Genomic DNA, 15476 nt, shown 5'->3' on the forward strand with positions numbered 1-15476 from the left:
CCCCGGCTGCAGCACTGCAGCCAGCGCCGAGAGAGAAGTGCAATCGGCTGCAGAAGGTCTTTATCGCTTTCAGATCGTGAAGCACAATAATGAAGTCCATCAATTCACCTCCAATCTGAAAACAAAAGGCAGAAATCATAAAGATGATCACTTGGAGTCATGGACCATATCCAAGGGAAGAATGAACATCGAAATCTATCTAGTGGCAAGGGAGACTGTTATCATGTTTTGCAACAACTGCAGCTACACATTTGTCCAGAAATAAGAGTTATATCACCGTGGAAAGTGCAACTAAATATATGGTGTATAGCATGACGTATGGTATTTACCTGAGCACCGCATCCTAACCCAACTGAAAGTATCGCAGATGGAGCAGACCATGACCCATCTGACCTTCGCGAGATGACGAGCCCAGTCCCGAGTTTGTATGACACCAAAGCCCCAACTTTAGCGACTGTTAAAATTGCCAAGCCTTTAGCTCGACTAAGAACTGCATAGGGTATAGGTTTCTCGGGGTTTAAGCTTGCGACCTGTGTGTTTGACAAACAACAGGAAAAACTCTTAAATTGTGAAATATGAAAGTATAACTACAATTCCATTTATCTACTACAGCAAAAGGGGAGCCAAGTGCACAGGAAATAACAGATCTGAATCATCAGTTACAAAGATTAATACGGCTATTTAAGAACAGCAATCCTCTAAACATTGGGTGATATCAAACCTGGCAATAACTTCTCAATGTATTAGATGCCTTATATATCTCATCTTCCATGGATAGACCAACTGGAAGGTTCAGCCATCCTCTTGTACATGTCCAGTCCACGACATCGTGCTTTGCTACTTGCGCAGCATTACTAATGGAGGCGATGAGAAACCCTTGCAAACAATCAAGCCTCTCATAGCACGCATCACAGACCCTCTGAGGATTTCTCTCCCGAAATCTACTCGGCATTAAGCACCTTCCTTTTGAACAGTTTCTACAAAAAATCCCTCCACAGAACCGACAATGATGTCTGCCACGGGTAAGCGCTGTAAAAGGAGCAGAGCACTGCATGCAAGTAGTAGTTGAACTGTCGGGTAACCACTCGGGAGGCTCAGCTTCAAGCAATTCCTTGTGAACATTATAGTCAATCACGCTCTGTTCGAGAAGAGGTGGAGCACTTGGAATGTAAACAGATGGGTGCACATAAATCTCTCCATTCTTGCTATAATCAAGAAAAGATACATTTGACGAGGGGCTACTATTCCGATCCAACAAGACAGATTGGCCTTTGTTCCCCCCGGTTACAATAGCTATCAAACCTGTTAACACATTTTTCAAGTTCACTTCAGGAGTCACGCTTCTTGGACTGGGGGTCAAAACCTCATCAGCTGAATCATAATCGCCATCTACGTAATCTTCCGAGTCAATGATCGGATAGACAGATTGTTCCTTTGTAGAGATTGCCCGAACGGACCATTCTGGTACATCGTTATGATCATCATCAAGGTGGTACTTGATGTTTTTCTTCTCCAAATTAGAGAGGGAAGAATAAGAGGAAGCTTTTCCATCAAGATTCGCCATTGCTTAAATCCAAGCTCAAATCAGTAAATCCAAAATCTATGTAGCTGCCAAAATTTATAGAAAAGAAGTTCAATGAGCAGATAGAAACAACAATACAATAAACTCAGCTTTCCTATCACCTAACTAAAGCATGAATATTTCTCACAAACCCTAAAACTGAAGAGTGAAGAACACAATAGTACTGCTTTTGAAGCGAATAGCAGCCATAATTAGCTAAACCCACAGAAAAGAAAAAGAAATTAGCTCAATTTTCCGTTTTTCTCCGTCAGACAGCCCACGTAAACCTCCATCATCGCATACATAGCCAGACACAACAATAATTCCCGAACACACACACACACACAAAAAAAGGAAAACCCTAGAGTGATTTCAATAAAAGAGTTTTCCGAATCAACAGAACAAAAGACTCGACGAACACTGGGCAAATCAGAATTAATAAAATTAAAAACCGAAGAAGGAAGGATCATGAATCGGAGGAAGAACCTGAATCTTAGATCGGGATGAGACACAGAGAGAAGGAAGCAGATGGAAGGATGCTATATAACTGGTTTTCAGGGTCGAAGAAGATAACCACGACACGGTGCTTGTATCTGAAGGAAATCAATTTTTTATAATTGTTTAATATAATATAAATAAGTAATTCAATAAAAGTTTCAACGGATTTTTTGCGTGTTCTAATCGTATCTTTAAGGACGATATATATATTTGTGAATAAATTCTATTAAAATTTTCGAATTTATAAACTAATAAAAAAAATTAAATTTTTTACTCAGATAAATTTATTTTCGACTCTTACAAAAATATATCATTATAATTCTCAAATTTAATAATTGGTATAGACAAAACCATTGCCTATATTGATTCAAAAATTCATGTTTTAACAAAAAAAAATTCATGGATCGACATCTTATATGGCTTCACACATCATAGACCATGTGGCATAAATAAGTGATTTGATGTGGTGCCACATAGGGGTGGCCATTTCGGTTATTAACCGAATAACCGAGCCGAACCGAATCGAACCGAATAAGACATAACCGTATCCGAACCGAACCCGACATCAAAACCGAACGGTTATGATTTACTTAAACCCGAAAAACCGAAACCGAAACCGAACCGAACCGAATAAAAAATAACCGAAAAAACTGAGAGAATAACCGACATTTTCTTTGGAAAATTGAACTTTTTACCAAAACCGAATCGAACCCGAACTGAAAAATAACCGAACCGAACCGAACCGGAATTTATATAAAAACCGAATGGTTATAATTTTTCTATAACCGAAATAACCGAACCCGAATATAACCGAACCGAACCCGAACCGAAACCCGAATTAGCCACCCCTAGTGCCACACACATGATATTAATCGGATTTCTAGATTAATATTTTAACCAGTATTAATAAGTAGAGGAATTGTAATGAAATACTTGTATTTAACAAATTTAAGAATAAATTTATTAAAAAATTTAGGAATTAGTTTTCCATTATTTGATAAGTTTATAAATTTTAGTCAGATTTAATCTTATATTATTTTACTGTATTTTCAATTTGGACGTTTGGAATAAGGATATACCGAAATATGTAAAGTATTATCATTTATAATTAATTTAGGAAGATATTATCACTTAGATTACATATTATTTTTATACGATACAAACTCTAGATCTTCATATTTTTTACTATATCAAGGATTTTTTTTATAATTATATCAAGGAATTTTATATTACATTTAATTTTTTTTTCTAAAATTTATATATTTTTATGATTATATAGTTGTGTTTTTTATCAAAAAAAAAAAGTTATTGATTTTCTATTATTAATTTAATTGGTTCTTTTTTCTTTTTCTCCTTTTTTTTTTTTTTTTTTTTTTGCGTGGGACAACATACAAAAGGGTTAAAGGGCTTTGCATATCACAACACACACTTGACGACCAAATCCTTCACACTAACAAATTCTCCCTAATTTTCTCCATGAAAAGAGATGGAGAAGAAGAAAGATAGGTATATATAAGCCTGGCAAATACAAAGAGAACCTGATTTACAAATCAGCCCTACAAATCTCCATCAAGAACAAGAGGATCGATAAACAAATTTCGAAGAATTAATGGCCGGTTTTCGTATTAAGTTTACTCCTCCGTCCCTATCGATTCTTCGGCTGCAAAGACAGAAACAAATCCGTAAGCGGATACCTGAAATAACCGACCCCGAGTCACCATAGGAACTTACCAGGGCAGTCGTCGGGGATATCTTTGTGTTGGTTCTCCATGCACTGAAGTAGATACTTGAAAGTCTCGACCTCGCAAGGAATGGTGAGGGCGCCGCTGTGATCAAACCCGTACTCTTCCTCAGCCTTCTCAAGCAAAACCTTGAACAGAGAATGGCTGAGATAACTCGTCGGTATAATAAACCTCCGAAGCTCCAGCCCGACATACACCGCCAAATACCCTTTCGGGACATCAAGCGGCGGCTCGGGACTCTGGCAAGTTTCCTCATCCGAGTCACAACATTTCACATCCATCAGCCTTTTGCTTAGCGCCGGTGAAATGATACCACCGTGCTTTCTAGCTCCGGTTTGCGGGCCATCAGACTTCGACTTTATTGTCACAGATTGCCATTTCTGCAGAATCTCTTTCAGTCTCACAATCTGCCTGATTCCACTCAACTTCGCCCCGTTGTTTTCATCCATTTTCCCTTTGGAACGATGGTAAAAAAAAAGCCTGGAACTTTTTCGTCAATGAAAGATCGGACTTCTCATGCGATCTTCTCCGGTAGCTACATTCATAAACACAACACTGGAATTACATTAGCTTTGCTTTGATATCCATTGCTCAACACCACTGGCATCAGAAATCATTAGCCAGTGATGCGGGCCAATTTAATTATTGTTTCACCGCTTCTGTTAAATCACTGCTCAAAGGAAAGAACTTTGATGAACTTATAAAAGCCTAAATTTCCCGACAGCCAAACAGAGGATCACCATCAAGAGGAATTTCTTAAATCCAGCACAGGTCCCAAGATATCAGATATGCAAACTTGTTGTCCCGTATACAGAGGCAATTTGTGTATCAAAAATCTCTACGGACATGGAATCTGAAACACAGAGACCAAGAAAATGTCGCTACCAAGTAACATAAAACGACAAGGCGTGGGGTAGATACCCTAATTTCTTCAACATTTTCTCCTATTTTACTTCCTTCGCTCACCTAAGAAACTCCGATCAACGTAAATGATATTAGCTATCGAATTGCTTGTCAAACCGATTCCACATCAATCTCAAAAGCACCAACCCCTACGGATGCAACAGGTTTTGTCTATTTTCTCTCTCTTTCCCCCCATTTTCCAGGAAGCCAAACATCCCCTTTCGGACCCACTGAACCAGACAATCTCATACACATCGAACGCATGAAGGAAAGCTCAAGAAACAGGAAACCCAGATGAGATCCAAACCAGTACTTGAAAAATTATCGGAAATTAGCACAACCCAAATGAATTCAACACCCGTCCACCAATATTATTTATAAAAGAGGAAAGAGATGAATGTTTCATTAAAGCATATGTAGATTTATGTAGAAATTACCCGAGGAGAAGAACGAATCGAAGCGCTTTTAGTTATGGACCCGATGATGAAACGCCATGCAAAGGAGCTTCGGAAGATTTTTTTTTTTGTAAAGACTTCCTGCACGAGATGGCGAGCTCTCGCCGATGAGGAAGAGAGATTTCCAAGTGGAGAAAAAAAGTAAAATAATCCAAATTAACGTTTTCGGGAGATCGAAAATTGGGGGTTGGCCTTTTTCTGGATTTATAGTTTCATTGATTTTCGCATGAACATTTTCTTGGCTTCTCCGTCGCTTTCGCCATTTTCAAAGTGTTCTGTTTCTCTCCTGTATCCAGAAAATTGGCCATATACATAAAAAGAACATCAAATTAGAATTTGACCCTCAAAGTCTTTATATATTACGAAATTACTTCTATACTTTCATTTTTGTCGCACATGCTTCTATTTCATGAATACGAGTTTTGTTCTAAACAAAAATCAAATATTTTCATGCTAACGAGAACTATAAATAGTTTTTTCTTCAAAAGACATCATTTTAATTTTTTTTAAGAATATGAAATTTATTACTAGAAAAATAAATAACTTTTTTATTCAATTAGTATTATTACTATCAAACTTGAGGCGATGAAATAATATTTTCAAATTTTGTTATTTAAAGATAGACAAAAGAAATATGATTTTCCAATATCTTATATATTCAAATGTCCTAGATTCATTTCGTCACGTCAAGTACAATATCTCTTGATCGCTCAATAAATAAATAAAAAGAACAAAGACGATACTTAACTATCGTTGCTTCATATCTAATTGAGCCCAACGATTGCATAATCTTCAATTTAGCTTCATATCTTCCATCAGGCTCCTTGAGAATATTTGAAAGATTTGCACTTATGATGGATCCAATGTTGTTATGATCCGAGAGCTTGCATCGAAGAAAGTCCAAGCAGTGATTTAATCCGATTAGATCTTGATTCTTCTAACATACAAAAACAAATCCAAACCAAACTAAAATCATAGTTGATTTAAAAATCGAATGATTGTATTTTTCTATAACCAAAATACTCGAACTCGAATATAACTGAACCCAACGAAAACCCGAAATAATCATTCCTAGGTATAAGTACATGCGTAGGAGCAATGTTTTCAAACATTTCATCACCTTTTAGTATTATAATTTTAAAACTTTACGGTAATAATTTTTAACTCGATTATTGAATGAGTAATAATCTCAACCTTCACTAGAAAACCGCAAATTATTTAAGTGTTAACAAGATCGTTTTCAAAGAAAGAACCAACTATATATATAGAACGCATAATTATAAAATATTTTTCAAATCACCAACACTTAGATATTTTATCGGATTTTTTTCTCTAAAATTCAAAAGAACTTACTTTTGTCTTTCCGAAACAAAGGTTTACGTTGATCCAAACAATAGCCAAAACACTACGAAAAATATTAACTATTGTGATGGAAAAATACATCACAATTAACATTTTGATACGAAATACGATGAAAAAAAAACCGTCAACACAACGTTGTCGTAAACAAATTTCGGTCGTTGATTTGTCGCAATTTGCGATGGTATTTTCTGTCGTAATTTTTTTTTTAATTTTTATAGATATAAATTATATATTATATTTTACGCATACATATAAAAATAACAAACTAGGTACAATAAAACCAAAGCATAAAAGTGAAGAGAGCAGTGCAGATCAACACTCCTCTGTTTCAAGTGTAGCAAAAACAGAGCATAGCAGAATGTCTCTTCATGGCTGTTTGAGTGTTAAGTTGACCAATCTACATAAAAGTTTTCTAGGACAAATGTGTAATTATGATAAAGTTGAGGGGTTTTGACTTTTTACATGATTTTCAATATATATACTGACATCCTTTTTAATGTTCCTTTTCCATGTGACCCATGAACGCAACTCCGTTGCAGTAGGCCCCGGTCTTGTGCCCCTTTCAGTTTCAGCAGCTGTTTTATTTCGCTAGAATCGCATTTTACCTCCCAACAGTTTTAAAGGTTAACAGAAACACCCCATATTTACAAAAACTGAAAATTTCACCCTCTATTTTAGATTTTCAAGTTTCATAGATCCTTAAAAACCTAGGAAAGGGCTGCAAAAATTATTTGAAAAATGATTCTTAGATACACAGACTCAACTGATCCAGAATTCTATAGAAACAAAGGTGAAAATAAGATGGATGTACAGTATGTATATATATTATATATATAGAGGGAGAGAGAAAGTATAATCGCCATTTATAAGTTTATGAAGTTTCATTGTTGGGCTTATAGGCCCATTGCTATAATTTTCAAGGCCCTCCCAAGAACTGCAAAAGCTCTTAGGTATCGAGAATTTGGATTGATGATTGTGAACGTTTCGGTTTTGGGAATTTAGTTTTGAACGGGTATGAATTGAAATCGAATTAGATCAAATTCGACCCAATTTTGTAAAACCGAATAGATATTTTTCAAACCGAATTCGATAAAATCGAACCAAAACCCGAATTACTTATGTATGAAAGTATATATGAATATCAAGTTTCGGTTTTTGTTTGGTATTTGTATAACAAAACCGTTCCGAACCGAACTGATAATAAAACTAAACCTCACCAACCCGATTAATATTCGGTTTTAGTTTGGTCCAATTTTCATAGAACCGAATAGACCACTTTTAGATCGAATGAGATAAATACCGAATCGAAACCTAAAACCACTCGTGGTTTCAAGTTCGAACGTCCACCCCTAATACCAAACCATATAGTTTGGGAACAAAAACGATGAACAAATCTTTGATGAGAAAACGTTTTTGCTTTTGAAACCCATTTGGAGATTAGGCACAAATTGTGGGAGAAAATGGGATTTTCCTTAATTTTAATTATTTATCATATCGTATATTAATAAATATAATTACAAATTATTAGTATTTAAAAATCATTTTTTTTTGAAAATGTGGGGCCCATCAAATTGGGGAGCCTTGGCTCTACAAAAAAAAAAAACGAATTACGTGTTGAAACCTTGTGGAGAAAACTTGTTGGAATTGTCAAAGATTCATGCGTTGCATTCCCTCAAAAAAGTTGATCTTTCCGTACCACCTTCTCCTTCTTCTTCTTCTTCTTCTTAAGCTTTCCACATTAAATGGAGAGAGCAATAGCAATATATAAATACACATGCATGGATGTTAACAAGCTCACACAATGAGTTCACCGACCAGAGATTCTATGAAGCAGTGAACCCACAAAAGAAAAATGGCAGTTGCAGCTTCTGTCATTTTCTCTAACCCGACATCGGTTCTGTCTTTGCCTCAGACATCATCTCCCAAAGTCCGTTTCTCGTTGTCTCATTTCTCAGCTCCCGCCAAACCACTTCAGTCCGAGTTCCATGGCGTCAGACTCTCCCAATCTTCCTCTCTCCCGCTTCCTACTCGTTCTTCTCCTCACCCTCTTCCTCCGAGAACTCGTATCATTGCCAAGGTACCTTTTCCTTTTATCTTTCGTATATACCCATATGGATGGATATGTCAACCACGTTTGTTTTATTATATATATATATATATATATGCATCTTCTGCAATACCCAGTTCTTGAATTGTACATTTTGTTGTTTTGTATTCAATCTCTGAAACCCAACGACCGTTGTAAAGTAGAACAAGTTTATGAATTATGATGACAGTAGATTTCAGATTCTCAGATGATGCATATGATATACAACAACTCTTTCTTCTGTGTGTTCTAGTAGATAGATTGGATATACAAGAATCGGAATTCGAAACCTTACCATCATTTTATATGTGTGTGTGTATGTTGATTGTGTGCAGGTGAGGAAGGGAAAGGTTGCACCAAACTTCAAGCTGAAGGATCAGTTTGGGAAAGAGATCGAACTCAAGAGTTTCAGAGGGAAGCCTTGTGTCGTCTATTTCTATCCCGGCAATGGCAAACCTGGCTGCAAGAAGCAGGTAACTCTTTCTATCCTCTGTCGTCCGTGTGTTTCCTCGTCATATCTGCTCGTTCGGGATCCGGATATTACTACGCATTCTGAAAAGTGCCATCCTTTTGTTATGTTAAAGTATACAAGCAAGTGAAGATATGAGATATATAAGGTGCAAGATCTCATATGAACTGATCGTTTTGGGTCGTGCATACAGGCTTCTGCTTTCAAGAAAACGCATAAGAAGTTCGAGAAAGCGGGCGGCTGCAACATCATCGGAATCAGCGATGACTGTGTTAGATCTCACAGGGTAAAACTAAAAAACCATCCCTAAGACAGTGTTATGCATACATCGTATCGAGGCCACGGAAAAAAGGCGAAAACAAGACAGAAGTAGTTGAACAGAAAGCACTCTTATCTTTGTGTCGTGTTTTCTTGTCAATCCACGGTTCTTAATCTCTAAAAACGCTATCTGTGTATGTGACTTTTTGCAGAAGTTTGCGTCAAAGAACAAACTGCGGTATACATTGGCGAGCGACCGAAGAGACAAAGTGAGGAAAAAGTGGGGAGTAAGAGGAAACATCACAGGAGCATTCTCAGGGAGAGTGACGTTCGTTCTTGACAAGAACGGGGTCGTGAAGAAGGTCTACAAGAGCCAGTTCCGTCCAAAGAAACATGCCTCCGAAGCGTTGAAGTGTGTAAAGAAGGAAAACAAGAAGAACCCACCTCAGGTCGGTGGCCCGCTGCAGCCTCCCAAGAGATCGTTGAACCCTTTGAAGCGCAAAGCTGGAAAGGGCCCATCCCAGCTCGCTCCCCCACCAAAGCCCAAGTCTCCGATCCAACGGTTGAACCCTTTGAAGTCCAAAGCTGGAAAGGGCTCATCGCAGCCCGCTCCCCCACCAATGCCCAAATCTCCGATCCAACGGTTGAACCCTTTGAAGTCCAAAGCTGGAAAAGGCCCATCGCAGCCACCAAAGCCCAAGTCTCCGATCCAACGGTTGAACCCTTTGAAGTCCAAAGCTGGAAAAGGCTCATCGCAGCCCGCTCCCCCACCAAAGCCCAAGTCTCCGATCCAACGGTTGAACCCTTTGAAGCGCAAGGCCGGAAAAGGCCCATCGCAGCCCGCTCCCCCACCAAAGCCCAAATCTCCAATCCAACGGTTGAACCCTTTGAAGTCCAAAGCTGGAAAAGGCCCATCGCAGCCACCAAAGCCCAAGTCTCCGATCCAACGGTTGAACCCTTTGAAGCGCAAGGCCGGAAAAAGTCCGTCGAAATCTAAGAACCCGTTTAAGCCCAAGAGTTCTTCACCACCTGGCTCTGGTTCGCCTACCGATGGAAAAAGCCCGTCGAAATCTTTGAACCCGCTTAAGAAAAAGAAAGATGGCGGGAAGAGTCCATCGAAATCTTTGAACCCGCTTAAGAAAAAGAAAGACGATGGGAAGAGCCCGGCGAAATCCTTGAACCCACTTAAGCCTAAGAAAAAGAAAGACGGTGGGAAGAGTCCTGCGGGAGCCTTGAACCCACTTAAGCCTAAGAAAGGTGATGGGAAGGGTCCTGCGGGAGCCTTGAACCCGTTTAAGCCTAAGAAAGGTGATGGGAAGGGTCCTGCGGAAGCCTTGAACCCGCTTAAGCCTAAGAAAGGTGGTGGAAAGGGTCCTGCTAAAGCCTTGAACCCGTTTAAGTCTAAGAAAGGTGATGGAACTTTGAACCCACTTAAGCCTAAGAAAGGTGATGGGAAGGGTCCTGCGAAAGCCTTGAACCCGTTTAAATCTAAGAAAGGCGATGGGAAGGGTCCTGCGAAAGCCTTGAACCCGTTTAAGCCTAAGAAAGGTGATGGAAAAAGTCCTGCGAAATCCTTGAACCCATTTAAACCTAAGAAAGGTGATGGAAATGGTCCTGCTAAAGCCTTGAACCCGTTTAAGTCTAAGAAAGGTGATGGAAAAAGTCCTGCGGAAGCCTTAAACCCGCTTAAGCCTAAAAAAGGTGATGGAAAGGGTCCTGGGAAAGCCTTGAACCCACTTAAAGGTGATGGGAAGAGTCTGTCGAAATCTTTGAACCCATTTAAACCTAAGAAAGGTGATGGGCAGGGTCCTGCGGAAGCCTTGAACCCGCTTAAGCCTAAGAAAGGTGGTGGAAAGGGTCCTGCTAAAGCCTTGAACCCGTTTAAGTCTAAGAAAGGTGATGGAAAAAGTCCTTCGAAATCTTTGAATCCATTTAAACCAAAGAAAGGTGATGGAAAGGGCCCATCGAAATCTATGAACCCGTTTAAACCTAAAAAAGGTGATGGTAAGGGAGCGTCGAAGAACCCATCAAAACCGGGGGAAAGTCCACAGGATGATGGTACAGGCCCGAAGAGTCCAATGATAGGAATGCCGTCGACAGTTGGTGAGGAAGGGAAAGGTTGCACCAAACTTCAAGCTGAAGGATCAGTTAGCCTAATCCATCAAAGCCTAACCCATTGATGCCCACTAACCCATTGAAACCTGAAGAGAACCCATCAAAGCCTACGGATGGTGGTGCCAGTCCGAAGACGATGATAGGAATGATGAACCCGCCATTCTCATCATCATCCTCGTCCTCAAGCTCAGCCACAGCCGCAGCCGCAGCCGCAGCATCAGCATCAAGTTCAGCCTCAGGGTCAGCCTCGGGCTCAGGCTCGAACCAGGCATCGGCCTCTGGCCCAAACCCGAACTGCGTGTGTGACGAAGAAGAAAAGGAGTGAGAACCCGCTGATTCGTTTCTTTGGTCTCGTACCCAAATGAAACCAAGGATTCAAATCTATATTTGATGTAATAGTTAAAATAATTGGCATCACATCTTATTATGGTTGCAAATCTATGTAAGAAAAACAATAAAATGGCATCGTATGAATCTCTTGCATTGTAACAAGTCTTCGGTGTAATGTAATCATTGATATAAAAAAAAAATTGTTCCCAGCGAATCATTAATGTCTCCATTCTATTACAAATGAGAAATAAATCTTATTTTCATTCTTAATATAAAAAAATATGAGTTATGCTACGTATCATATCATTACGGTGAAACAAAAATGTAGCGAGAATCGAATTATCGAATTGAATAACACATAATCATATTGTAATCGAATTCCATATAAAAATAAAAAAATGTATATGATTTTCTAAAACTCCAAAAATTGAACCTGAATTAAATATAAAAATAATAAATAATTAATTTCGTTTTAAAAAATAAGTATATATTGAATGAATATAATTAAACAAAAACCCATGGACAACAAAGATTAACGTGTTGGATGATGTTCCTTGAGGTTGACGTGTTGGAATTCCCACCAACCATGCGTCCTCCACTCACTCACCCAACCCTTTCCCCTATCTCCATCCATCTTCTTCTTCCTTTGGACGAAGCTTTTTCGGAAGGGAGAAAATGGCGGCTGCTTCTTCATTCACCCTCTCTAACCACACGGCATTCCACTCTCTGCCCCACAAACCATCTCCGAGATCCGTTTTCTCAAAGACCCAGTTCTCTTTCGCCGCCAAATCTTTGGAATCCCAGTTCTATGGCCTGAGATTACCCCACCCTTCATCTCTCTCCTCTCCTTCTCCTGTGAAAAGCTCAATCCTTGCCAAGGTACAATTCAATCGTGTTTGTGGTTATAAGTGTTACAGCGTAGAATGTGCATTGATTGTATGTGTATGTGTATGTGTATACATGTATGTATATTGTAGGTGAGCCAGGGACAGGTTGCACCAGACTTCACCTTGAAGGATCAGAACGGAAAACCGGTGAGCCTGAAGAAGTTCAGAGGGAAGCCGGTCGTCGTCTATTTCTACCCTGCTGACGAGACACCTGGCTGCACCAAGCAGGTCCTTTCCCCCTCTTCTCTACCCCGGCCTGTATATACATACACACACACACACACATATACACGGATAGTGTAGAAGTTTGTTATATTATTAAATGTAGCTTGTTTCTATGCGTACATACTAAAATGATTTCATCAAGCTGTTGTGCTTTTGTTGCTTGGACAGGCTTGTGCTTTCAGGGACTCTTATGAGAAATTCAAGAAAGCCGGTGCTGAGGTGATTGGGATCAGCGGTGATGACACTGCATCTCATAAGGTAAAAAGTTCAGTAAAGAAACCATTTTCGCTTCTTCAGTAAATTTCTTGGCACACCGAGTTGTTGTTCTAGGGGTGGACTCGGGTTGGGTACCCGAGTTTTTGGGATATCGGGCCTTGGCCTCGCCCCCACAGGTTTCACTTTGCGAGATTCGGGTATCCGTTGATTATCAGGGTTTCACATTAAAATATACATGGGCATTATCGTGATTATGCTAAAAAAACAGGGGTACGAACGCCATTTTACTTGTCGACGACACCCCTGGTAACCCATCGCACGAGGGCAAAACCCTGCGGTCCGGATACCTCGTCTCATACCACCCGTGCTGGGCTTCATTCTCTGTTCTGTGGAATGCGCATTGCTGTACAATTTGTTTTCAGTAACATGTCAACGAATTAGAGCCAAAAAAACCCACTAGATGGTGATGCAGTGGTTGAGAAATAACAAAGTTACTACAACGTCATTGGTTCGATTCCAATAGTGGAGAAGAGGGAGCACAATTAATTGCATGATTAAAATCTAAGTGGGGCGAAGGCTCGGTGAACCTTCTAGACGAAAGATTTTCGGTTATGTAGATGATGTGACTCGGGGATTTTGCAGGCTTTTGCGAGCAAATACAAATTACCATACACATTGTTGAGCGACGAAGGGAACAAAGTGAGGAAAGGATGGGGGATACCGGGAGATTTTTTCGGATCGTTGCCGGGGAGACAGACTTACGTTCTCGACAAGAACGGGGTCGTCCAGCTCATCTACAACAACCAGTTCCAACCCGAGAAACATATCGACGAGACTTTGAAGTTCCTGAAATCTGCCTGAGAGATTGATTCTCTGTCTATGTACGTTTTTCAGACATCAGTGAACAAGTGGAGAGCTTTCTGAGATACTCTTGCTGTAGTTGTCACTAAACCGGGTTTGGTTCTGCTTGTGCTGAATTGTTAGATTTGCAAACCGGATAATCCGGTATCTAGTTTAAACCAAACTTAACCAAAAAGAAATACTTGAAACGTTTATACGTTTGACTAGAACCGCGTCATTTACACAGCTTTCCCACGACAAATGGAAATATGCAGAATAATTTTATTTATTTATTTATTTATTTATTCATTGTCTTTTACGTTGTTAGTTGATAAGGAGTTCTTGTTCGGTTTTACAAAACCCAACTAAAATCGGATAATACAAAATCCAATAATAGGAAATGGCACTCTTCAAATTGATATTGATTTGAAAAACTAATGTTTCTTAATTGAAAATTTTGAATCTAAATCGGAATATAAAAATAATTAAAATAATTAAATAATATTTTTATCAATAAAAATTTTAAATTCACTCACCTTGTGGTGGTTTAGTGGCGGTGTATGAAAAATGTGAGGAGTGGTTGGGGTGCTACTTATTACACGAGATCCCTAGTTTAATTCCGCAAAAGAGAGAAAAAGGGATACAATTAGTTTTGTGATTAAAGGTCGATTTCGAAATTCGAGAGTCTAGTTAGATCGGTGAATCTCTTGGTTAACAATTTTTTTTTCAAAAGTCATACCAAAATCTAAAAAATAAAACCAAATTAAATTTATAATGGAAATGAAATGGTATAATTTTCTGGAAACCAAAAATTCCAAATTCAAAAGAAAAAAATTACGGTAACAAAATCTAAAATGTAACCCCAATAGAGATACACGTTTAACTCCACGGGGATTTGGATAAAAACATAATTATGTTAATTATAAAAGGGTTATATAAGATGAGAGAGGAATCTTGGTCTATTTACATATGTAGTACTGTAGTGTCTCTGTGCATGAATTAGGTATATTGTCAGTTGATCGGATACGACTTTTTCTACGTTTTAGAGAATGATTAAAATACCCCTAATTTTCTAAATATCAACTCGCCTTCATCCCAAATTTATAAAAAATATATCAGTCTGTATATATATAAAATTATATATATACTGATAAAAACAATTTAAATTAACATAATTTTGTAAATTTTACGGATTTGAGTATTGCGGGTTTTAATCTCGATCTGGCAGATATCGGGATTATGAGTATCCGAATCTTGCTAGATTTAAATTGAGATGATGTTTAGAAAATTTTAGTGAAACTAACTTAGATGGAATATCCATTAGATGGTGGTGCAGTGATCTTTTGGATGATAATTAGGGATGTCAATAAAATCCGAAACCTAAACCCGGTCCAAAATCCACCCGAAAAATTAAGAGTTTGGACCTAATGATATAGGTCCGATAAATAAATGGGCGGACCGGGTTGGCCCAAATGGAGTCCGATCCGAAACCCGCCGATCTGCCTATTTAGGGAAGAGCCCGGCGAAAT

The 15476-nt window shown here is 38.8% G+C and overlaps 4 protein-coding genes across 5 annotated transcripts in view; 2 read left to right on the forward strand and 2 right to left on the reverse strand.

Annotated features, from left to right (window-relative positions):
• The window catches only part of LOC104815071, a 2829-nt gene extending 677 nt beyond the window's left edge, over positions 1–2152 (reverse strand). The window contains exons 1-4 of the mRNA XM_010543378.2: positions 2048–2152; positions 722–1608; positions 330–530; positions 10–115 (exon numbers count right to left, since the gene is read on the reverse strand). Coding sequence (XP_010541680.1) covers positions 10–115; positions 330–530; positions 722–1564 — 1150 coding nt within the window. The 5' untranslated portion in view covers positions 1565–1608; positions 2048–2152. The remainder of the gene's footprint in view (positions 1–9; positions 116–329; positions 531–721; positions 1609–2047) is intronic.
• Positions 2153–3448: 1296 nt separating this feature from the next.
• LOC104815072 (auxin-responsive protein SAUR72-like) lies at positions 3449–5426 on the reverse strand. Of its 2 annotated transcripts, none has more exons than XM_010543379.2 (3): positions 5142–5426; positions 3791–4336; positions 3449–3719 (listed from the first exon to the last, which is right to left on the reverse strand). In XM_010543379.2, the coding sequence occupies exons 2-3, from the start codon at positions 4248–4250 to the stop codon at positions 3691–3693; spliced, it is 489 nt and encodes a 162-aa protein (XP_010541681.1). In that variant the 5' UTR covers positions 4251–4336; positions 5142–5426; the 3' UTR covers positions 3449–3690. The 2 variants fall into 2 exon arrangements, with proteins under 2 accessions (XP_010541681.1, XP_010541682.1); XM_010543380.2 differs by having other exon boundaries at positions 3791–4356.
• Positions 5427–8313: 2887 nt separating this feature from the next.
• Positions 8314–11774, forward strand: LOC104815153 (neurofilament heavy polypeptide-like). Its single transcript, XM_019202683.1, has 6 exons — positions 8314–8598; positions 8943–9080; positions 9270–9362; positions 9547–10024; positions 10259–11452; positions 11542–11774. The coding sequence occupies exons 1-6, from the start codon at positions 8374–8376 to the stop codon at positions 11772–11774; spliced, it is 2361 nt and encodes a 786-aa protein (XP_019058228.1). The 5' UTR covers positions 8314–8373.
• Positions 11775–12370: 596 nt separating this feature from the next.
• LOC104815073 (peroxiredoxin Q, chloroplastic) lies at positions 12371–14162 on the forward strand. The gene is made up of 4 exons (XM_010543381.1): positions 12371–12658; positions 12757–12894; positions 13060–13149; positions 13750–14162. Exons 1-4 carry the CDS (start codon positions 12455–12457, stop codon positions 13966–13968), a joined length of 651 nt encoding a protein of 216 aa, XP_010541683.1. The 5' UTR covers positions 12371–12454; the 3' UTR covers positions 13969–14162.
• The last annotated feature ends 1314 nt before the right edge of the window (positions 14163–15476 follow it).

This window comes from Tarenaya hassleriana, unplaced genomic scaffold (genome assembly GCF_000463585.1).
Source record: "Tarenaya hassleriana unplaced genomic scaffold, ASM46358v1 Cleome22, whole genome shotgun sequence".
NCBI lineage: Eukaryota > Viridiplantae > Streptophyta > Magnoliopsida > Brassicales > Cleomaceae > Tarenaya > Tarenaya hassleriana.